The 24052-nt window shown below is 40.3% G+C and overlaps 1 protein-coding gene across 4 annotated transcripts in view; it reads right to left on the bottom strand.

Moving 5' to 3' along the window:
- Window positions 1–24052, bottom strand: part of gabbr2 (gamma-aminobutyric acid (GABA) B receptor, 2) — a 241497-nt gene that overhangs the window by 62123 nt on the left and 155322 nt on the right. For all 4 annotated transcript variants that reach the window (XM_088090502.1, XM_088090503.1, XM_088090504.1 and 1 more), the window contains 6 exons: window positions 21865–21925; window positions 13596–13676; window positions 11991–12141; window positions 11525–11657; window positions 9897–10004; window positions 4329–4451 (listed from right to left, as the gene is read on the bottom strand). In XM_088090502.1, coding sequence (XP_087946628.1) covers window positions 4329–4451; window positions 9897–10004; window positions 11525–11657; window positions 11991–12141; window positions 13596–13676; window positions 21865–21925 — 657 coding nt within the window. The remainder of the gene's footprint in view (window positions 1–4328; window positions 4452–9896; window positions 10005–11524; window positions 11658–11990; window positions 12142–13595; window positions 13677–21864; window positions 21926–24052) is intronic.

Below are 24052 nucleotides of genomic sequence, written 5' to 3'. Positions count from 1 at the left end.
GTCATGTTTTATGAAGCATTCTACAAGGATCTATTGTCAGCCTCTCTGTAGTTTTCATCATCTTGCTAATGCTAATAAAGGATGCAAAGGGGGGTGCCCTAGTTTTGCTAATGGTAGCTCATTAAGCTTAGCTTGCTGGATTCCGAGCAGTGGGTTCACCCCTGGTGATGCAGAGTATTGACTTTGTCCATGTTTCCTCTGGGTAAATCTTGGCTATAAAGCATGAGCAAGACAATTTTACCCAAGATCTTAACTATGGCCATTTAAATCACTTAAAATATTTAGATGTACTCGTATCTGGGAACACCACAGGGATGGTTGTATGCTTTAAGTTTCCCTCCTGAACACAAACTTGCAATGATGACAGTTCCATAGTGTCTTCACACTGTATGTGAACCTGAGCTCAAAAAGCAACTACAGAACCTCTCCTGTCAACAATATATGAGTATCCATGTTGGTCTTGAGTCAATAAGGAAACCCTCCTGTGTGATGATTCAAATGCAGTGGACAAGCAAGCACTGTGACAGTTCAATAACATCACGTTGTCATACTGCATACCCTTGGGTACAGCAGGTGAACCCAAGGTCAGTGTTATTCCTAATCCTCCACAGCAAGGAAAGGAAATGCCAGGGGAGGAGGAGGAGGAGGAGGAGGAGGAGAGGAGATCCTGACAAAGAAGGGGAGAGATGGAAAGAAAAAAAAGACAACAGACAGAGGGAAGTCACAAGGGAGGGGTGGCCTAGCATGATGTGAGAGCTCACAGGAAGCTGGATAACTAATGGTCCTTCTCCTTGTGCCAATTACTGTTAGTCAGTCAGAGCTAGTCTCACTGGCTCCTGAGCCCTACAGAGACCATCCACCATGGTCCCGTTCCTCACCCACTCACCAAATCATCTCCATTCCAAGTGAGCGTTCATACTGAAAACAGCACTGTGTTAGAAAACATGATGGGCTATAGCGGTGGGGGCATTTCGCTACAGGTAGAGGCATAAAAATTAAATATGAGCCAGTGCATCCAGTTTGACTAATTTGGTGCCCCTGCTGTGTCAATGCTGTAGCCTCATTGAAGTGAATGAGGTGGTTTTGTTACTAGATGCAGTGATAATGTCCATCAGAATGAGGCCTAACTCTCATCTATCGCTTCAGTTTTGGTAATAATGCAAAATTTGTTTCTCTTTCAAATGTGTCATGTTTTTTATTACCAAAAACACTGTGTTGGTCGATAATGTGTTTTCATTTTTCTCCTGCCACCATTTCTGGCTATTTGGGTTGCCTTCTGGTTTCTGGTCCCAACTGACAAGCCTGGCGGCCCAGAGGAGCTCCAGGCCCACAGCTGGGCCTCAAGGGTCCACTGCTGCTGGTGCTGGAAATCTGGCAGGCTGGGCAGGCATGTGGAGCCTCTGCCTCAGCCCAGGCATGCAGATCCACGACCCCAGGGGAAATGCAGACTCCTGCACTGAGTGGTTAATATATTTACAACCATCCCCTGGCCGGGGGCTTAGAGTCTGAGAATACTCCACAAGGACCCGACTGCATACACTGACAACATTCACAAATGAATATGTTAAGCAAGGCTTTGCTACACCCTTTAGGCAGGCTTAAATATATAAGTGGCTATCATCACAAAGGAAATATGGCTTTGTCTTGAGTTGTACAAATGTGCTAAGTATACCTTCAGAGTATGCCACAAGGAACACAAGAATGTAAATAAGTCTGGCAAGATATCATTCATCTCAACACTAGTTCCTTCCTTAGAGATCTCCCACAGGAATCTTTTCATCAAGGACTAAGACAGAAAAAAATAACCTCAGAAAAGCTGACCTTCTCATGGTACTCTGAGATTAGTGCTATTTATCACTTCACAGGGTTTTCATTTAATTGAAGACACGGAAAAGTCAAAACTGGGTGCCAGACAGTGTCAGCCACCCTTCCATCCCCCGCAGGTCCTTAGTAACAAGCAAGCAAACAACATGAAAATCCATTCAATTTGATCAAAACGTCGCCATAAAAATCCAGCAACAGAGCCTTTCACTGCAGTGACCTTTTGATAACCTCTGTTTAGCAGAGAGTCAATGAGGATCCAACCAATGGCGTTGATTTTGGTCTCTTGGGAACCAGTTAACAGTCTCGTGGCCTACATACAATATTATACGAGACATGGAAGACAACTCATTAGGCAACATCCCCTCTTGGTACCCACAGTGTGTAGTCTTCAAACATACACATACAGTAGATGATTTAATCTCAACTGCAGTGGAATAATTGCTCCTGATGCCAGCTTGCTCGTCAGCAGCAACAGTAAAGGAAGCATACTCTCCCCTGTTCCATTGAGTTATTTGCCAGGCCATAAAGAGAATAATATATGGCCACATAAAATAGATTTTTCAATAATGCTAACACTACTTTGACACACCCAGTAATATGGACAATAAACATGTACGAAAGCAAAACCTAGCAAAGGCCTCAATGTGGCATTAGGTAACACATCATTGTCAATCTATAGAGTGGCCAAAAATACCTTGATAAACTTTAATATAGTCAAAGATTTGAATCATCAGTTGGAAACCCCTACATCGACTAAGATTCTTCAAGTTGAGTAGTCTATCTTTATTTTTGGTCTGTTAGTGTGCATTATACTTCTGGAGATGTTTTGGTCCCCAGATGTAGCTGCAGAATAAATGCTCCTCACTTTTACGCTTCTCTCTGGTAAGTTTGTGAATCCCAGAATCGTGAAAGAACAACCTGCCAAACTCTGTTCATGACTGGCCAGTGCTTGTTGCCTTTGGACGGATTTGTTCGGTTTAAAGAAGAGGAGTAGGACTTGCTAAGGTCAGGGTAAGAATGTCCATGGAAGCAAATCAGGGGCATTCCTTTGCTATCCCGGGAAACTTAAATTTGTGGCATAGGAAGCTGCAGACCCAGACCCAGGTTGAGTCTGAGTGAGACAGAGGCAGCTGCCCAGTGGAAGAGGCTTTTCTCTATCAGCTCTAAGATAGTGTTATTTCCTGCCTTCTACTTAGACATGGTGAATTTACAGCTTTGCTTGATTTCTATTGTCAGCAAAAAATACTCATCCATTGTTAGTGTAGTAGTATGCATTAGCCCAGCTAACTAGGCCTCTTTACTATATCATCTGAGTGCTGCTGTTGCTCTAAACCCTATTCAAACTCTATAAGGAAAAAGGAATGAAAAGTCAAATATTCTCATTGAGCAGCCCATTCCTATTCGACTGACATAATTCTGAGTTGGGTGCAGCCCTAGATTTAATAAACTATAACTGCAGTGCACTTCATTGTTAACAGCACATTGTCACAAACAGCTACAGTTCCAATCCCAGTTGTACAGAATCCTCACTGCTCCAGCTCTATATTCTACCATTACACTGCATTAGTTGCCCTTGGCCTAAAGTAAGCCCATGTTATTGCATTTTTGCACTTAGTAGATTGAGGAAAGAATGAGTCCTGCAGCCTCTTATGCTTAACCAGTAGAACACTAAACCATCTATTTAAAGACATGAGCTAATATTCTCAAAAACATCAATAAAAAAGACTTAGAGATGTTTTAATATATGCAGCTCAAAATCTTCTTGACTCAATCATTTAACCTACCGGTCTCAGTGTTAAACTGCACAGAAAGACATGTACTAAACAGCAAAGCCGTACTGCATAATATTCAATAACACAGAAATATGAAAAATAAGTCAGTCTGCCACTTTAACCAAAGTGACTAAATCTTCTGAGAAATCAAATGTGCAGTTGTGCCTTTCTAATTCAGCCTGCATTCCCTTAATACTACTGACAGTTATGTGTTAATATGTCATGCCGAATAACACACTCCTGACACCATCAACCTGTTATGCCAAAGCTACAGTATGTTGATTTTAGCCAAATGGGCACACAGACTAATCCTGTACCAATCTCAGGGAATCAGAGTCTACTCTAACCAATCACAGCGAAGCAGAGTTCATTTCTATTCTACACCACACCACCACTCCAGCAAGGAGAAGGTGATGCCAAGTGCCTCTTTTCCAACGGCCCTTGCCAAAGTCTCACATCCAAGCTGGCAAATGTCCGACCACGGGATGAGCGCAGAAGGCAGCGATGGCTCACATCCTGACCCAAAAATAACAAGCACAACAAAGATGCTCGCGATACAGCCCAAGGCGGACATTTTGTTTGCCTAAACTCCAAATACACAGGCATTTTTAGCAAGAATCTGTGTCACTGGGATTCTCCCAGCTGGGGAAAATCATGTTACAGCAACATCAATTAAACCACAATTAAGCGCAAGTTTAAACAAGAAAAAAAAACCTTGAAATGCACACTGACCTCCAAGCTGTACTCTTCCACAGTCCTCTTAAGTGGGTCCACAATCTGCCAGCAAATGAGGATGCATAAGTCGATCAGCAGCATCCCGCCAACGATGATCAACAGCTTCTGGTCCTTTATGATCTGAAGAGTGAAAAGAAGATGAAATTCTTTTATAAGCCCAAAAACACACCTGCAAGTGTTATGTAATTGTGTGTGTGTCTGTAGAGTCATTTCCAACAACATTTCTTATTGACCACTATAATTATGTGATTCTCATCCCATCTCAGGACCTGGAGCCTTGCTGGTTTCACTCTAACATCTAATCAGGGTCTGATTACAATGCATAGCTGCAATTAAACACCTACTAAGGATAGGAAACCCGCCAAAAGGAGAGTCCACAAGTTGGAAATCTGGTTCACAATTTGTAATTAATACTCTTCTACACTGTATATATAGAAAAGTAGTTTACCCCAAGGGTTGAAATGAGGCGCAAATCACCGGAATATGTGTTAAAGGTAGGAAAAAAAGTTTCTCGCTGTGGCTCCACATGCCTTTCTATTTTATTCAGATTAAGTTTCAGCCCTGTTCATGATTATTTTACACTGAGGCACATGTAGGATATTCAACAGACTGTACACTGTTGGCACAAGAGAAACACAGGTTGACCACTTGAACAACTATCAGCCGATTTCACACTTACAGTTCTCAAGTAGTTATTGAAGGAGTTGTCTGCCAGCAACTTAACAACTTTTTAAAGTTAAAAAAATGCTTTGATAACTTTCAGTCAAGTTTTGGGCCCCATCACAGCACTGAGACTGCACTCATAAACAAAATAAATGATATCTGCCTGAACACCAAATCAGGCAAAGTGTCTGTTTTAGTGCCGCTGGATCTAAGTGCTGCTTTTGACACAGTGGATCATCCAGGCACCTTGAATTGCCCTGTTACATGAAATGTGCTATCCAAATAAAATTACCTTGCCTTGCCTTGGTGACCATTCAGCCTGTCAATACTATGCCACCAGCAAGCTATGGTTTTCTACCTCGACCTCCACCAAACAAGAGCCATCGCTGTTGACCACTAAAGCTCCTCTTTTGTACCATGAACTTTAAAGGGATGAAAGCCGTGACCTGTTTGTGATCTTTATTTATAATAGTGTTTGACTGTCTGAAACGGCAGATCAAAGAAAAGGTCAGGGAACACAGGCTGGGCTCTGTTTGGAGAGTATCACATTGCCCAGATGCAGCACAGTGGTCTCACACTGGTCTCCATCCGCCGGTAGGCTCAGGATGAGATGCGTTAGGGGGTTGTTTTTTGATCTGGTGTCTTTTGATGGTGTTGGCATTGAGCAAATATAGGCAGGGTAGGAAGAGGGACATTTCTTGTAGAAATACTTCAGTGATTCAGGGCGGTTTAGAGGGAGATAGAAGCAGGATAAATGACTGCCTCAAAGCCAGTGAAAAACGATTTGGCACCAAGATAGACAACAAAAAACAACAGTATATTAAATTAAATTAATTCTGCTTAACAAACTACATGATGACTTTAAATTATCCAAAATGTTATGTACTGCTTTCTTTCCCCCAGTGATATTGGCACTCTGACAATTGTATCTTAGTGTTTTTGTCTGTACTGATGAATTGGATGCAGACAAAGACCAAATAATTGAAAATGTTCAATGTGCACATGACCCTGAAGTGACTGAGAATATACAGTATAGAAATAAAAATGTCTCTCTTCTCCACCATTATGCAAACTCCTTTGTTGCCCGTGAGATGTGGTTTAAAGCTCTGGAAAAAAACACAAAAAAGGAAGTACACCTTGAGACATGAGTATTGTTTTCAAGGACCAGAATGAAGTCTATTTCCATTTAGTCTGCAGTGTAAACCAACAAGGCCAGGGGCTAGCTGTGTCTGCTTTGATATTGTACAGCAGAACTTATTTTAAAACATAGGGTGTGTTAACAACGGTAAGATTCTTCTGATCAAGATCCAGGAAGTAATGAGTCAATTAAATATTTGTTCATGATGATATTTTAAGACAAACTCAACAGATGGAATGTGTGTATGCATGTGGTCATGTGTAATGAGCTGACGGAGACTATGTGATTGTGTAGTTTTGCTGTGTGTGCATGTGTGTGTGTGTGTGTGTGTGTGTGTGTGTGTGTGTGTGTGAGTGGTTGTGTGTATATGTGCATGCACACTTGCACATGTATCCAGCTATGTGTCACTGAGGAGTACTCAGTAAATTACCGAGATAGGAAGACTGACAAATAGCAGCTACAGGGGCCTGGGGGTAAAGGGTTGTGTTTTGAAAGTGTGTATGTTTATCTGAGTCTGTGGTGTATGTTTGTGTGTATTTGGAGAAGGAGGACATTGACTGACAGCCCCCTCCCTATGCTGTCTCAGGCACTGAGCTCTTTAAGAAGTGAAGGAGTGCCGACCGTAGCTCGCCGAGTGGAACCCTTATTGAACACACCCCTGATTTACAATCTGTGCTCTCCCAGCATCCCAGGCTGGGGGAAGGAGTGAGGGATACAGTTCCAGCCCCACTGTTTGAAGAAAAGATGGCCAACACTTGTGCTTGTCCCTCCCCTGACAGCCACTGACAGAGATTTCAGGGCACCAACAGCAACCATCACTCTACTGAAGCCAAAGCACCTGCACTCAATCAGTATGGAGGAAGTGCGATGCGTGTGTGTGTCCTGCAAACAGACCGAGGCTGTGAACCAACAGAGAATACATCTTGAGGTTTAAGGGCTGAAATATGCAGTAGGGGTAAATACTGCTTCTGAAGAAACATTGGTTTTGTCTCTGTAGCAAAGGGAAGAGAGTGGGAGAGGGCGAACTGAGAAGAGATAATTGGCTGTGAAGGGTTAGGGCAAAGCTGCTGAGCTCGGAGAGGCCAAACTGTTTTGTTTTCCTCAACTCTCAATAAAGCGTCTACAGACTGTGCAATTTTAGCAGTCTTACAAGTTTACTGCAAGCTACGCATCAAGTTTGATGTATGCAGACCATGCAATGGCAACACCTGCTGGTTGTTTGCTATAACGTATGTCCATTGACGTCCAGATGCAAGATCAAAACGTCATCAGCGTGCATCATCCAGCTACGCCACTGTAACAGTAAGAGAAAAATGTAAACAAACATGAATCGAGCCCTTGCTGTAGTAGCGTTTATGTGTGTCAAGGAGAAGTTGGTCGTGGCTAGGGAAAAGAGGCCAACTTGGCATGCCAATTTTGCAACTAGAGCTTGAAGTAAGTATTAGCATCTACTAGCATTTAGCAGTGTCGCGCTAATCAGTGCGTCATTTCATGCTGCATTTCTATTGATGGATTAGTAGACGTAGGTCGTAACAGCAATCACACAGTGAGATGATTATCCCAAATTTATGACTCGGTCAGAATTTCATCCCAGGCTGTCTTTGATCACAGGACTGTGAAAACAGCCATCCTTGAACCTCTCTCACTGCGTTACCACAATTTTAGAGGCATGAGCAAAGATATCGGCACTTTTTTTCCCTGTTGGTCATCTTTCATCTGGGACAGCCCAAAATTGTACAATGTACACCAGGCTTAAGATGATGAATTTGGAAGGCCAGGTCCAGCTTCATTCATTTGGAAACAGCTGAGAATTGAGGGGATCTTGCGTTAATCCGACTTCAGAATTCAGGTGGAAACTCAAGATAAAGTAGAGCTCTGTCATGGCACCTTGTCCTGTAACCTGTAATCTGGATTATCCTTATCTTTATATATCTTTTGCCCTCTTTTTCCAGCTTTCCCATTTTCTTTTCACAGAGTCCAACCTACTTTCTTTGCCATTTGTGCCACGTTGTTTGTCTTGTCCCTTGTTCTGCCCTGCTTTGCCATCCTCCGTCTGTCTCTCCACCCTCCCTTCTGCCACTACCTCCCTTCAATTCCTCCAACCTCTCCGACTCTTTGATCCATCCCTCTTTCCTCACTCTCTTCCTGCTCTCTCTCTCTGGCAGGCCACCTACACTTACTCCGATATGCAAGAGGGTGAGGGAGAGAGAGGGTGGGAGAGAGACAAAGAGAAGAGGAGAGCAAGATCTATAAATACAGAAAGGCCAAGCACAGTTACAACACTCAGTGAGCTTGGCGCCACTTTATATAACTAGGCCAGTGAAACAGATTGTGTCAGATGTTTAAAAAGCCATTTGTAGTTCTGATTTTTTTTTTCCTCACAGAAGATTCTAAAAGCAGGTGCCAGGGGCTGCCAGTCTTCCAGAGTATTTGTTAAAAAGCATGAGTGTGAATACAAGCACCCACACATCAGTGTAAGGCTTTCAAAAGACACGTGAAGCTTCCTGGATAAGGGTTCATTTATGCTCAACGTAAGGTACGTATACGGACACAGATGGAGCCTTCTGTCCGTTCTGTATTCATTTTTTCCATATTTGTAGACATTTGTGAAATTCTATAGATAGGGATAAAATGGAGCATCACCGGAGATCATGGGGGCGGTGTGGCATAGTTCAAGTGAAAAACAAGTGTAGGAGATGACGAAGACATTCAGAAAATGGTGGAATAGAACAAATCGGTGACAAAATAAAAAGAATTCTCCATTCACATGTTGCAATGTATTTAACTCTTTGAAACCTGGATTCATTTCAGTCTTCTTGTGCTGCATTGTAACACTTTTCACAAGCTATTTGAGCCTTTGAAACCTAAACAAATTGGTTTGATTTCTTTAAAAATCATGGGGGGAAAAAAGGGCAATTACCAACTGGGCAAGAGATGTGCCACTAATTGCAAGAAATTAGTAAAAGATGACAAGAAAATGATTGAGGAAAAGACTGTTAGAAAATTATCCAAAAAAGTAGGGGGAAAAATCTGAAAACTGTACTTGTTATTATAATATTGTATAAAATATTTGTAATCATGATCCAGAAAATATACAATAAAATATATTTTAAAAAATCTGCACTGATTGTAGGTCATTTTCATATCTGCCTTTGTTTTTTGCTTTTTGTGCTTCTTTTTAGACACATTTCTTGTAACTTTTTGACTATTTTTTAACTCATTTTTGGGCCATGTCTTTTTAAGTCGGTTGTTGCCTTCTCCCCATCTTTTTTGAAAGAAATCAAACCAATATACTCAGGATTTAAAGAATTAATGGGCTCACAAACCACTGCCGTCTATGACGCTGCCTCCATTAAGAAGTACAATATTACAGCCTCCTCCACCATCACCATATTTGTTGTTGTGTAAAACTTGCCCTCTAGTGCTATCTATTTGCTATATCTATGCTATCATAAAGGACACATGGAAATATGAGGACAGTTACGTTCACAACATTTGAAACATACATCTATTTTTGCAGTATAAATGAGTTAATAATTAAATTAATGAAAATCAAAGAACGAGGCGACCTCTAGCTCACTGGGTAGAGTGTGCACCCCATATGCCTCAGGCTCCTGCAGTGGCCCGGGTTCAAGAAGGGCCTGTGGCCCTTTGCTGCATGTCCATTTGTCCAATAGGCAAACAAATTCATCTTTGAAGCATATGTGTCATAATTTAAACAATCAAGTCCTCTTACTATAAAATAAAGACTATTTTTTCAATACCTTCTTCTTCATCTTCACATTTTTGAAGATGGCGTGCACCCTCCAGGTTTTGGCAAACATGGCGCCGAAAGCTGTCGTGTATCCAACGATGAGGATCCATGTCCGAACCTATCAGAACAACAGGAAAACAGATAATTGTGTCATGTCTCAAACTGGTGATCAAGGCTTAAAACAACATCTGATCTGACAGGTATTTGCATTTCTCTCAAGAAGTTCATTCAAAATAGCTTCGTGAGGGCTCTAAAAATAAGAAGCTGTCAGATTTATTTTCTCTCTCCAAGTGTGGAGCTCTGGGAGAACGTCCTGGACCATAGAAGCTGTCACACTCCTGAGAGCATTTCATCTTAATGAGAAACAAAATGTAGACCTCTTACTGCTTTGGTACAAAGGACACTGCTGACATGTTTTAAAAGCTTCAAATTTTAATAGAGACTATGAACTCCTAAAATAGCTACAGAGTGCTTCTTTATACCGTACATGTTTGACTGCCGGGTGTGACACGTGTTTGTTTTTATGTGTGTATCTATGTGTGAGCCCACATCTGCACCACACATAGTGTAAAGCTTCACACATTTACACCTAGCTGTCTTCACCTGCAGCTCTCTACTATTTCTAGAGAGTTACAAAGCAGGGCAGGGACAGAGCACTGGGTAAAGAAGACAGCAAAAAAACAATTACACCATCTATTCTCAAGGAGACCAGCACGTATTGATTGGTGGTGAATGGATCAACCTCTGTGGTCCTCTGCTGTAGAACTTCGTCTGATGTGACAAGCTCTGTTTTGGCTCTGCAGCAAAACTCTAGTCAGGTGGTGGCAGCTCGAGACGTGCCCTGCCTAGCATTACTCTGGTGTGCATGTGTGTGTGTATCTCTGTGTATGGGAGGGGGGTATCTCAGTGGAAACTGGTTATCACTGTAATCAAAACTCTTTAATTAATCCTGCATCTACATAGTCACATAGTAATGCTACCTGGGGGGAGACACTTAATGTGCTCCATGCTAGCTAGAGAGCCAAAGAGAGAGAGATTCAATCAGTTTTCACTTAGAGTTGGTCGCAAAGTGCATGTGATTAGTGTTTAGGCAGTATTATTTCTATTTTAGCTCATGTTCACAACTACTAAGCAATGTTCAATTGTGCTATTGGAATGGAATATGATGGGGATCCAACCCCAACTTCTTTACAGTGCTCCAGGGATGACGTTTTTCTGTAGGCATACCAGAAAGCTAATGTCGTCCCTAGTCAAAAAGCCTTTTTGCATTGGATTTAGGATCACTGCAGAAAATAAGCTCTGTGGTGAACAAATGTTTATGATACTTACACACTTTGGTCAGCAAGATAATCTTCAAAAATTAACACCACTTTCAAGATTTTTGAAGCCTTAGTGTACTTGCCAGAAATAAAAAGCTACTGCTAGGCAAAAACAAACTTCACTAGGGTTATGTCGTCACTGCTATCAGGCTGTAAAGCTATGTTCGGTGCAGCATGATGTGATGACGTTCCGTAGTGTAAAATAGCCACCCCTTGTCAGCAACTTGTTTGGACACATAAAAGCTTTAAATTTTGCAAGTGGGAAACAAAGTGTATTGACGTGACAATTTTGCTTGATATCAGGCAAGGGGTTACTCACAGTGCAGAGGGTCTCAAACTCTTTGTCAGAGACAAAACCTCCGTCAAGGCCAAACAGGAAGATAGAAGCGTAGGACAGCATGCCTCCAAGTATGATCAGGTTGTTCATGTAGGGACTGGACATCTTGATTAGTCTGGAAGAGAAGATTAGATTAGATTAAAATAGAATAAAATAGGTCCTATTCATCAAAAACACTTTGGCGTGATATCTTGGTATGAAGGAGAGTGAAATGTGAAATAATAATGTGCCTGCAGACAATTAATCATCCTTTCACTTCAATACAATTCAATCTCTCCTGATTCATTTTGTCCTTCATTCATCCCCCTCTTCCTGCTCTTTTAGCACTGACCCTTCATTTCCTTTCGTGCTGCACTTTGCATTCATCTATTTTGCCTTCACTAGCTAGCCTTCATGTAATCCCTCTCTCCATCCCTCTGCTCAAAGGCTGTGCTTCACCAATGCTGACCTGTGGTTACGGTTCTTGATGTTGAAGAACAGGAAGGCCCCTGCCATGAGCATGCCCAATATGGTGATGGTGGACAGGATACTATAGAGGGGCACGTTGATGTGGCGCCGCTGCAGACGCACAAATGTACGATCTTTGGGAGGCTCCACACCTAAGAAGAAGACATGGTGTGTTACGAAAAAAGACGATCTCTCAAAATGAATAAGGTTCAAAGATAATGTGAGAGGAGTATTTTTACAACAGTGGTTTTGGGGGGTGTGAAAAATCATATAGTCTGTGATAATACTGGTATAATTTTTAATATGATAGGAAAACTTCATATTGTGATAGTGGCAATCTTTTGACTTGTTGACATGATGGTGTCATATTGCTACATACGGCAATAACAAACGTGGCCAACAGCAAAATTGCTACCAGCCCAGAGAAACTTAAGTGGTGTAGAGTCTGTGGCTGGTAACATAGCAGCCTGTCAAAATAAATGCAGGTCTCAGTCATATATAAATATGTACTATTTATACATTGAAGACAGTGTTTTTTGTATTTCGCAACTTTTTAGATGTGTAATTTTTGATGAATTTTATTTTGTTGCAATATTTATATTTTATACACAATCTGAATCCTCACTTTGAGTGACTGCTGTTGTTTACAAAGTAAAGAACTGAGAAATAACTTTTCTTTTTAGTGAATATTTGAAGGCAAACTAAATTTATGTTGACTCATACAACTATAACACTTATTTTGTTGCAATTTTCCTCAAAATTAATGATAAAATATTCTTAGTGTTTTTGTCATATCATCAAGAATATCATTATTGCAAAAACATACCCTAAAAGATTGTGATATTATTTTATTGCCATATCACCCACCGCTATTAAAGACCTGCCTCCTTCAAATTCTTTTCTCTTGAGCCACAAAATAATGACACTGCAACAGACATCCGGTGATTTGAGACCCATTTCCTGGTCCTCGGTTTCCCCTAGTTGAGTGCATGTATCTCAGTGCACTACAGTCAAGTTATTGTGGTTAGACACTGCACTTTCTTATCTTTTGCTTCATTTTTCTCCCACCAGTGTGCCAATCGATCGCGATGGCATCATCTTACACATCTCCACTCACTGTGGTCAGAGAGGTGGAAACAAGCATCTTAGATGGTACTGTCCTTGAGTTTCTTTATATGGGGCAGGGCCGAAAAGATGGGGAGAGAGAGGGAGGGTGGTGAGGAGGAGAATAGCCAGGGGGATAGAACAAATTATAAAGTATGTCAACACAAGTAAACGGGGGAGGGGTGAAAAATGGACTGGTAAATAATTTAGCCGATGGAGGACAGTTTAGAGTGGTAAAGGAGAGTGGTGAAACCCTACACAGAGAGGTGGTAGAGTATTTCTGAGTATGTACGTGGGCTGGAAAGAGTTTGGCTTCAAGTGGGCACGTGAATGACAGAAGAGAGTGCTAAGGTGGTAAGTGATGGACCTTTAACATGTATGTAAACACACATCAGATGCATTACTTTTTTCTTTTTCAGCGTGTTTTATGTCCCTGTGCCAGTGCTCACAGGGTCACATACAAGGACACACATACATAAATACAGTATCGCCTTTTTCATACCTTGGAACATTATGGAGTTGTTGTTGAGGTCCAGCACATCAGCAATTGCGTTGTACTCTCCCACCTTTACCTCCTGGCCCTCTGTTAAACACACACAAACATATGCACACATTAAAATGAATGCATGTGGATAAATCTGGCTACTGGATGCCAGCACCCTTTTGCTACTCTCTGGACTGGTTTTACGCTTCCAGAGCAGTAAAATCTGCTGAGTAAAATCGTGCTAAACAACACTAATAGTCTAAAACAATGCAAGTGGCTCTGTGACACAATCTGATGCCGTTAAATGCTAAGATCAGCATGCTAACAAGCTCACAATGACAATATGTTGATGTTTAGCAGGTATGATGGTTAAACCTTACCCTAACCAAACCCACTCTTCTTGCCTAAAATGAACCAATCCTGCCAATGAAGGCAACAAGTACTAGCCAATCATAGGAAGAGTAGGGTGACTAAAATCTGCTCAAAGGTGTCATCACCAATGATTGCCTTGTATACTGTCTGTTATACTGATTTTATACTGATACATCTGTATGTATTGTGTTGTTTTATGTAGTGAAATGTTTATATTTATGGAATTGTATATATTGTCCTAGTTTAAGTAGTGAAGGCTACTTGCTGCTTTGTGCATTTTTCGTTTTTTTTTTGGTTTCAGAACAGCTGATCAAAATAAGATCAGTCAACTCTGAGTATGTTCAGCCTGAGAGAGGCTCGTTCACGGTTAGCACAGAAAGCCATCATCAGTGGAGCATCAATAACGTGATTCACAATGGCAGGAGACAGAGTTAAAAGCAGAGATAGTTATTTTACCCCATCTAAATTAGAGATTTTAATAATCACGTACGTGGAACATGAAATCTATCTTCAAAAAAAACAAAACCGAATACTGCAGCTGCAGCTTAACAACATGAGATAGCATGGGAAAAGATTACGGAGTGTGTTAATGCACAAGCTTTGAATACTATGTTATTTATAAAATATATAAAGTCCATTCATTCATTTATTCGTTCATTTTCACAAAATGATGGCATGTCGGTGACATGTGTGTCTCATTTCCCAGTAAGAACCAAGACACAACTTTCTATTTGGAAAGTGGCTGGTATTATGTATGAATATTCAGTATACCCTAATTTGAAATGAATATAGACCTATTTTCACCATGTTTTCAACCACCTAAAATACGATCACATCTACGACATTTGATCATTTTGCCAATTCACTGGGTTGTAAAGCAAGATATTGACCAGTATAGACATTTAGTTATTACACAAAGGCATAATTTCACCGCATGTAATGTTTTATTAATATGCAATTTAAGAGAAATCTACACGCTGTCAGCTGCCAACAAGAAGCTTTAAGTCATCGTGAAGGGAGATGCTGTCCCTGTCAAAAAAAAAAAATCTTCTCACTGTAGCCTCACTCGCATACGCAAATATAGTATAAATTTTGACAAAGACATCACTGTTACTGTAAATAGACGGTGGTGTAGAGGATCAGAAACTGTGCCTTTTACTCAGAGTGTGGAGTTTGAAACTGGCGGAAGGCGCATTAGTTTAGGGCTCTGAATTGAAAACTGTCCGTGTAGTCGTCCAACATGATTATAGGCATTTATTTGCACATTTCAGAGGACGACACTGTTACTTTTGCAAAGCCAATTAAATTATGGCCTCAATGTGAATGATCAATCAGTGTCTTCAAAAAGGCCTAGTGCAGAAAAAAGACAAAATCACCAGGATTCTGAATGTCATTTCACCTATGACCATAGTCATTTTATGAAATTATTTTCAATGGAAAAATGTCAACTGTGTTGTGTCTAATATACAGAAAATAAAGAAACATTTTTTAAAAATATTACCACTGTTCATATATTGTAATATAATTTTCTATATCCTCTAAATTCCACGATGTGTAATATTTGATGTATGTGGGCGGAGGAGATTGCTCTGATAAATGACAGACTGTAAAATCGTACGCTATTTTCCACACGGATACGCCTGCGGAAACAATCGGCATTCAAATGGGTCTTATTTACCTCTCCTGACTCAACAGCCTTCAATTAATTTGTGCCTCAACGTCCACAATTTAATTGAGAAAAGTATCCGCCGTGTCTGTCCTCCCTGCTTATCGGTCGGCAGGTGATCAGTATCAGGCTGAGAGGAAACAAACCTGCCAGCGAGCAGGTTTGTTTGACTGAGCATGTTGCCGTAGTAAGTGACTCAGGGTGACACTGAGTTGGCTTTGTCAAATGGGAAACGCAGTTTCCCTAATTTCAGGCTTAACATACTCAGAGTTTCCACGAATCTGGCTTCCTGAATCTGGCTTCCTGCAAATTAGCTGCTTATTAACTCTGGTGCAATAACTTAAAATTGTGAGCTGAATCTTTAAAAATAAACAATATAAAATGTATACTGCACGAACATTGACTGTGGTACTTCCTAGAGACAGTCAAGGGATTGTAAGCTGCTGTACACCCCAGCCTACAAACACCACTGTCTCTGTGGAGTTCTGCTCAAACACAGCTATTTCAGGATTTAGTGTTTTCTCTTTTAGAAACAACGATGAGTCCCTCAGGTGTAATATTGTAGGAAGCGTGACCTTGTCAGACAAGTCTGGGCCTTCACTCTCCCTCACTCATAAAGATTACTCACTTAGGGTGTACACCAGGGAGGAGAGAAGAAGGGGATGAGAAGAGGGGACAGATTATTCTGATTCTTTTTCTGTAAGCACTACAAACCACCAGCAATTTCTTCTGGTGTGCACGCACAAATCTGTCTCTGCTTCTCCCTGTTATCACTGTTATAGGCCCATTGAACATCTAGGCAGCATTGTCCTTGACTAGGAAAATGACAGATAACATCAGCTATTGCAGCATCACAGGGCACCGCATTCCCCTCTGCTCTCCTCTCCTCTCCTTTCTGTGAATCACCTCATTTGATCTCCAGTTCTGGCATCAAAGCACCAGCACATGCTGAAAATGTTAGACAGGCTATATGTGACAATTTCAGAACAGCAAATTTTATGTGCATACACAATGAGGATTTGTGTTTCTCAAACTTCTCGGTGCTGAACAAGGATCAATAACCATGTTTCCCTTGACCACGTCCTTTGTTAGGATCTAAACAGCAGAAGGGATTGTATATCTCTCTTCCTTTGAGATGCTAAAATACTATCCCAGCACTCCATCCCCACAGGGAATATTGATGGCTGCAGCAGGATGGTAAATCTCAACCTATTGCTCAGCCTATGCAAACATATTTCACACCTTTATTGTTTGATTAGTCACTTTAAATAACTGTACAATCAGTGACGAATTTATTGAACATGAAACAACTTTCCTAACATTTTTTTCAATGTTCGTTTTAATGTTTGCATTGACTTGTTTTATGTACTGATGTTTTAGCAATAATACATGTGTTTGGGAAAAACTGAAAATATGACGGATAAATGGATAAATGAGACTTATAATAATCTTATGAGATTGTACTGCACGAGTTGTGTTGGAATTTGTAAACTCATGTTTCGACATAGTTTCACTGTTAAATGTGACCCCCGTTAAGTTCAGTTTGTGAAGAACTTTCAGCATTTTTGTATTCTACGGAAAATAATGTATTCTTCAAGAATTTGTGGCCTCACTTCTGTTTGTGGCCTCACTTCTGTTTAAAGCATGGGAAGTTAAAAAACAGAAATTGCATGGGAAAAGTGCTTTAAAATTATAATAATTCTGTGACATAATATGAAATTCTGATAATTATAAATAAATAAATATTTTATAATAAATACATTTTTAAAAGTTTTTGTTCACATACAGTGTTCCTCGCTCTCAGTGCAGTTAGTCTTTGTCAATTTGTGTTAATTCTCAAAACTGTTTTAATTGACATGCTAAAGATGAAGACTTTTTATTTATTTATTTGTCACTGATGCACTCGCTACTCAAGCACAAATGACTTGTCCTCTTTGGAGCAGAAACTCACGCTGGTTTGAAAACTCAAATATCAAAGCGGTGGTTGGCCGGACCTAATTCACAGTACGACTCTTTTACAATGCTGAATCCCAAAAATCTTTTATCAGCACATTCCAACCCGTCTCTACAGAAGTGTCTGTAAATGTAATTAAATTCATTAGTTCTTTTCCACGCGGCTCACATTAGTTTGTCTCTGATCAAGTTCATTTTATTTTGTTTCATGTCAGATGTGTGAAATTCTAACATGGGAAAAAAATGCTGCTTCATTTAAAAGCATTTGTGGTATAGTTCAATGATATTCTAGTGAGCTATTTAAGTTGAAAGGACTGTGAGAGGACTATTGCCTAGAGGTAAACTGACAGCAGTGAGGGTGTTGCTAGTTCAAATTCCTACAGCAGATGATAGAAAAGCAGGAAATGAATTCTTACTCGAGGGGTGTTGCAAACAGTAAATCCTATCATTTATCTCTGAAGATCCAAAACATCTTAACCTTTTACCGTAACGTATCACAACCCCACCTTCCATATATATATATATATATATATATATATGTATATATATATATATATATATATATATATATATATATATATATATATATATATATATATATATACATATATATATATATATATATGTATATATATAAAATTGAAGCTATCTTTTCCTAACAGATTGACAAACGCCTCCTAAATGCCTGGAAGTGTGTTGATTTAAAATCTGTACTCGGAGGGACTACGACTGCGATCAAGACCTCTGGTAGCGAGCTATCTCTTATCCCCATGAGAGACAGTGGGAATAAGAGCCACTGAGGCCCCTGACTAAGAACGCCTGACAGGGTGAAATGGAGGATCAGAGGCTGAGGACAGATGATAGGGTCATGTTGAGGATCACTGCCTTTTGAAATATTCAAGCTGGGGCTGTCCCTCCTCTCGTCTCCACCCAGCTCAGGCTCTTGGTGTGTCAAAAGGGTGACAAATTCACGGTCCCTGACAAGTGAGGAAGAAGTGATGGAGTGAAGGTTGAGGAGGGATGGAGGAGATATAATAAAGCTAGCAGTGAAATAGTGAGAGAGAGCGGTAACATAGGGTAGGATTTGGTTGAGGAAAGTGGGCATTGGAGACACAGTGGACAGCCAGTTCAAGGGAAAAAAGAAACATGGAAAAGTCACAAGTGTGTTTCACAAGTTAATAGACGTGTGATTTAGGCTAAGGCATTTGTGTTTCCTTTTCTCAAAATCTGTTAAAAAAACTCTACATTTCGGGCATGAAAACATCCACTGCCCTTGTTATCCCAAGTCGCAAAACTCTGCCCAATGACCCCCCAGCAGTGTGAAAGCACTCTGTCCCCTTAAGTGTTCCTCCTGCTGTTTGGTTTGATTTTTGCAGGTGACCTACAGGTACAGACAAGAGGGTCATCAGGCCTTTAGTCATGCATTTACTTCAGTTGGACCAAATTTATTTAAGATGGCTCCTCGATCTCCCTGTCTGTAGCTGTGTCTCACCGCACTTCTTAACAAGTTTTCAGTTTGTTGTGTGTCTTCAAATGTCAAAATTCACAAAAAAAGCCTTTTAATTATTGAGCGTGCTATTAATGTACGTTACTGTCCCATAATGGCTTGCACAAAAAAGAGAGGTATCAACCAAAATAACCCAGTGCCATTTAACATCAAAACTTCTCCAGTCAAAGGATACCTGCATCCAATCTTTTTTGTACCCAGATATAGAAAAACAAAAGACTATTAGAGATGTTCTGATCTCAAAGACCAGCATAGATGGAAAAGTCGTAAGGTATTTTTTAGCTGACCTAGTTTTAGCAGAAAACTTGATCTGAACACCCCTAGACTATATGTATGTTTTTGCTCACAGCCGATTAATGCAAGAAGTCTTTGATTTTATGTGTCCTGTGATTGGCCCACTACCACAGCAGCTATAACCCAAACAGTCTATGGTGTGCTGAAGCAGAACACGGAGTATTTGACGGAGTTGGCATTTCAGCATGTAGAATGCCACCAAACGTTTGAAAGTATGACTACACTACATGACTGTAGTGTCTGGTGGCATTTTACCCAACTGAATGCTTCCATTCCCATGATGAGTACTGAATAAAGTATAAACAAAAAGGTATTAAATGAAGTATTATATTGGTACAGGTATCATTTTCAGGGTACTTGCAGGGCTGGACTGGCCATCTGGCATACTGGGCACTTTCTTGGTGGTCCGATGTTACTATTACTCTTTTTTTTTCCCTCAGATCGTCCCATTGGTTATTTTCTTGAGTGACACGAGGCTGGCCCAATCACATCTTTAAACCCTTCCCCCTTTGGGCTCAGTGCCTTTATCAAAATGCAAGGGAGAAGCAGAGAAATTGCAAGCCTAAAGGATACTTTAACCTGGACTATTTAGACCTTTTTTAGCGACAAGCTGCTCAGAATAAACTCAGTCAGCAGCTCCTGTCATAGCAGCACAGCAGCTGCGACTCTCCCTCTTCTCTCTCACGGTGAACATGCAGGTAGGACTGAGTGCAACGGAGATCGAAGTTGCCAGGTCTTAATGTCATAAGCCTGTTGTGATAAAAGCCTATGCAGAGCTCAACAAAGCATTTCTACCATAAAATGAAATTTGTGCCTAAAAATTTAACAGAATATAGGAAATAAAGGGGGAGTACCACAGACTCAATGCTTAATATGTGTCCCCTACAATTTTGAAAAATACCTAAGCCTTTGTGTAATTTAATATATAACTAACTTACTTTTGTGTGATCGATTGTGGTGGGCTGGTCCAGTCAGATTTTTTGTCCAAGTCCAGGCCTGGGCTCAGGTATTGGTACTATACTTTTGAAGTGATACCCCCAACCCTACTGTCATTCTATTCACAGTTTAATTAATGTCTCAAGTTTGTTATTATTTCCTGTTATTGCATGACAGCAAAGAACAGTGATCACTTAACTACAAAAACAGCATGGTATAAAGTCCACACTGTGGACAATTCCTATCTAATATGGAAGTGGGACACAGCTTCTGTCTTACTCACCACCCTCTATCTGGATAATTGATATTGGTGTTGTAAATGTTCTTGTTTTTACCACGCAATCTCCATGGAACACTACAAAGTCACACTACAGACTGAGTTCATTTCGTATTAGTTAAACATAAATGGATTTTAAATTACTATAACTCATATGCCACTCTCCTTTTTCCTCAAACCAACTGAGCCTGCTGTAACAGCATTAGGATACATACATAGTCAGTCAGCAATAGAGAGATACACACCAGCATATGCATAAACACTCACATACTGCCCTCTATCTCACACACACACACGGAGTGTGATGTATACAGCCAGAGGGACAGAGCCCCTCTGCAGTGGGGGAGATAAGATGGTTAGGCAGAGAGGACTGAACAGCCCCATGCAGTGTGCTACATACAGTCTGGGGAGCCTGGGAGCTGGGAATCCCCTGCATCAAGATGCAATCTCGGGGTTATTTTCCCACTCAGCAGGCCCTGTTGGCTCAAAAACAACCTCAGGACGATGCTATGAGGATGGAGAATACTGAGACATGTTTTTATGTACAAACCTTGACAGTCCAGACATACAGCCTGTCACCACAGAGGAGATCAAGCAGAGTAAAGCACCACGGGCCTTGCACTTTCAAGTTTTAGATTCACCTAACCTGCACCCACACAGAGGCAGGGAGGGCACGCAACTCCAAACAGAAAGACTTGTGGGGACTATCCACAGAAAAACATTTTTATGTTTTTCTGACAAACAGCCCTTGCAGTCATGCAAATAATGACTATGCTCTCTAGAAAAACAACTAATGAGATAAATGTGAGTACAAAGCTTCTGACTTGAAAACTGTTAAATCCTTGAGCCTCCTTTTCCCGTGTACACTGTATGACTCTGCTGTGAGCTTTTCCTAAGTCCTATTGGTCAGGTTCCATTAACAGCACTGGTATATCAACCGTGGCAGCCTTCTGGCTTGAGAAAAATTGTAAGTGGCTTTCCAAAAACTGTGGTAATCCTGCAACATTTCTGAAACAATTGCAGGTTTTACTGAACACAGACGTGCAGCAGTTGGAGTTCAAACAAATTATAGCAATAATTCCCAGTGGAGTCACGTCAAAAGCGAGTATGGCTGGCTGGAGTTGGGTGTGACAGTCATGAAAATGGCAAAACAAAGGCCTTGATGCTTTGGAAACAATGTTTTCCATTCAAAACAGATTGAACAAAGGTAACGGTTTGTAAACAACATACACACCAGCCCTCAAATGACTGAGGAATAGAGCAGTTTTAGTGTCACACATACCTTGAAACTGGTTGAATTTTATTGTGCCCATCCTCTCTCCATTCCGAAACATAACTTGGCCCTGAAAAGAAGAAAAAACAAACAACATAAATATGTATCTTTAATGTTTAACAAAAAACACTGGAAACACATAAAGTCAGTCGTGGAATGTAAGTAAGTACATTTACTTATGCACTGCACTAAAAATTCAAAGTGTACAAATTCACTTTACTTGAGTATTACTCCACTACATTTTAGAGGGAAATATTGAACTTTTTTTCCATCACCACATTTTGCAAATTCAGATTTTTGCATACAAATTCAAGTTTATAAAATACAACGTTTTGTTATATATTATTTTAAAGTTTATACAAGTAATAACAAGTTATAAAACTGCAGCTGCAATGATTAGTTTTTTAAGTAATCAGTTGATTGACAGAAAGTTCAAAGTTTTTTGTGTGTGTGTGTATATATACACATACACACACAATTATAATAAATATAATTTTGAGTTTTGGGGACTTTTCTGTTTTCAATAACTGAATTTTTGGGTGGGTTTTTTTTTCAATTTTTCTTTTTGTTTTTACAAAAAAAATTAAACAATGTTTTATTTATTTTTAAAGTATTCATTTTTTTAAAAGCTTTTTTGCATATTAATTTTATTATTTAATTGTTTTTACTTAAGTTCAATTTTCAATGCAGGACTTGTGACAAAATATTTTTTTAAGTGTGGTATTAGTACTTTTACTTAAGTGAAAGATATGACTACTTCTCCCACCACTGCATACAGTATACATATTTGAACTTTTAAAACATTATATTCTGCTGAAGAAGATGCAGCATAAGCAGTCAAGTGAATTTTAGTATATAAAAAAAGTAGCTTAGCTCAACTAAATTTATGCACAGTGCTTTCCTGATACTGAAGCGTTAGCAGGCAAAGGGCAGAGTCTTGGCTCCTGCACACACTGCATCTCATTTGATTAGAAGTGGCCAAAATTGATCTGTTTATAGAGGTAAACAAAATTATCCCCAGGCCAATTCATTTGCTAATATCGTTGCAACAACATCAGGTCAGCAAGGCTGCCTGGTTAACTGTGTTGGTTTCTCACATAGCATTTAACAGAAAAATGTGCAGTGGTCAGTGAGTGTAGCAAAGATTTTATTCTACATATTTTTATTTCTCAATAATCATTTCACCTCCAAAAGTGTGTGTTGTCAGTCAAACAACTGCCCTAAAAAAATAACAATTGAACGTCTTTGATTCAAGCTCCACAGGAACAAGACAAGGCAATTTCAAGGCAGGCGGCGTCTGGCAAACGCAGACAAGGTAGACAAAAGCAATCCAACTTTGTGGCAATATCGTAAGACATATTCAAATCAATTTCTGTCGCCTTATCTCTCTCATGTATTCTTTCTCTCCCTTGTTCTATTTTCTCCTTCCCTCAGTCTCTTTATCCCTCTCTCCCTCTTCATCTACCAAGACTGTTCAATTAATTCAGCCCGCCATCTGCTTACAGAGCTCCTTAATTACACATTTAACTGGGTTTACATATTACTGGCCTGCTAACAAAACAGGTGACAGCAGAGAGCGAGATAGATAGATAGAAAGTGAGAGATAGATAGATAGATAGAAAGAATGAGATAGACAGATAGAGAAAAAGAAAAAGAGAGACAGAGAGAGAGAGAGAGAGAGAGAGAGAGCATTTGCATTGGCTGATTAAAAGACAGCTGAGGGGGGGATATGGGGAAGGAAGCTGGAGAGCCAATTTTGCCTCAAAAAGATGGCAAGCTTTGAAGTGGCAGAGCAGGATCCCGCCCCCCTGTTTTAATCCCAGTCTTTGTGTGGCATCTTTGATGTTTGTGCGCGTGCAAGCATGTCAATGTCTATGCACTTAATACGTTGTCACAACACGCTAGTGTACATGCATGCGTCCCTGATGATGCATTTATGCCAACTACTCTTGAGACGCAGGGTCTACAGTGTCGTTTTTACCCCAGCAATGCACAACAGATCCTTTGCTGACAATTCCACACCGCAGTGTCGATCTGAGTTGTCGACACTAACAAGTTCCTTTCGTCACACACTGCTCTGTCCTACAATATGCTGTGCAATTATGCCTGAAGTGTAAGTAGGACAGTGCGGTGCACCTCGGTTCAGCTCATTAGGTATTACATTCAGATATCTGTGATGTGTAAACACGGTCAGACA

Source organism: Plectropomus leopardus, chromosome 17 (assembly GCF_026936395.1).
Source record: "Plectropomus leopardus strain MGB_pleo_1.0 chromosome 17, ASM2693639v1, whole genome shotgun sequence".
Taxonomy (NCBI): Eukaryota; Metazoa; Chordata; class Actinopteri; order Perciformes; family Serranidae; genus Plectropomus; species Plectropomus leopardus.
Note: the sequence above shows the minus strand (reverse complement) of the source record. Positions and strands in the feature narration are given on the sequence as shown.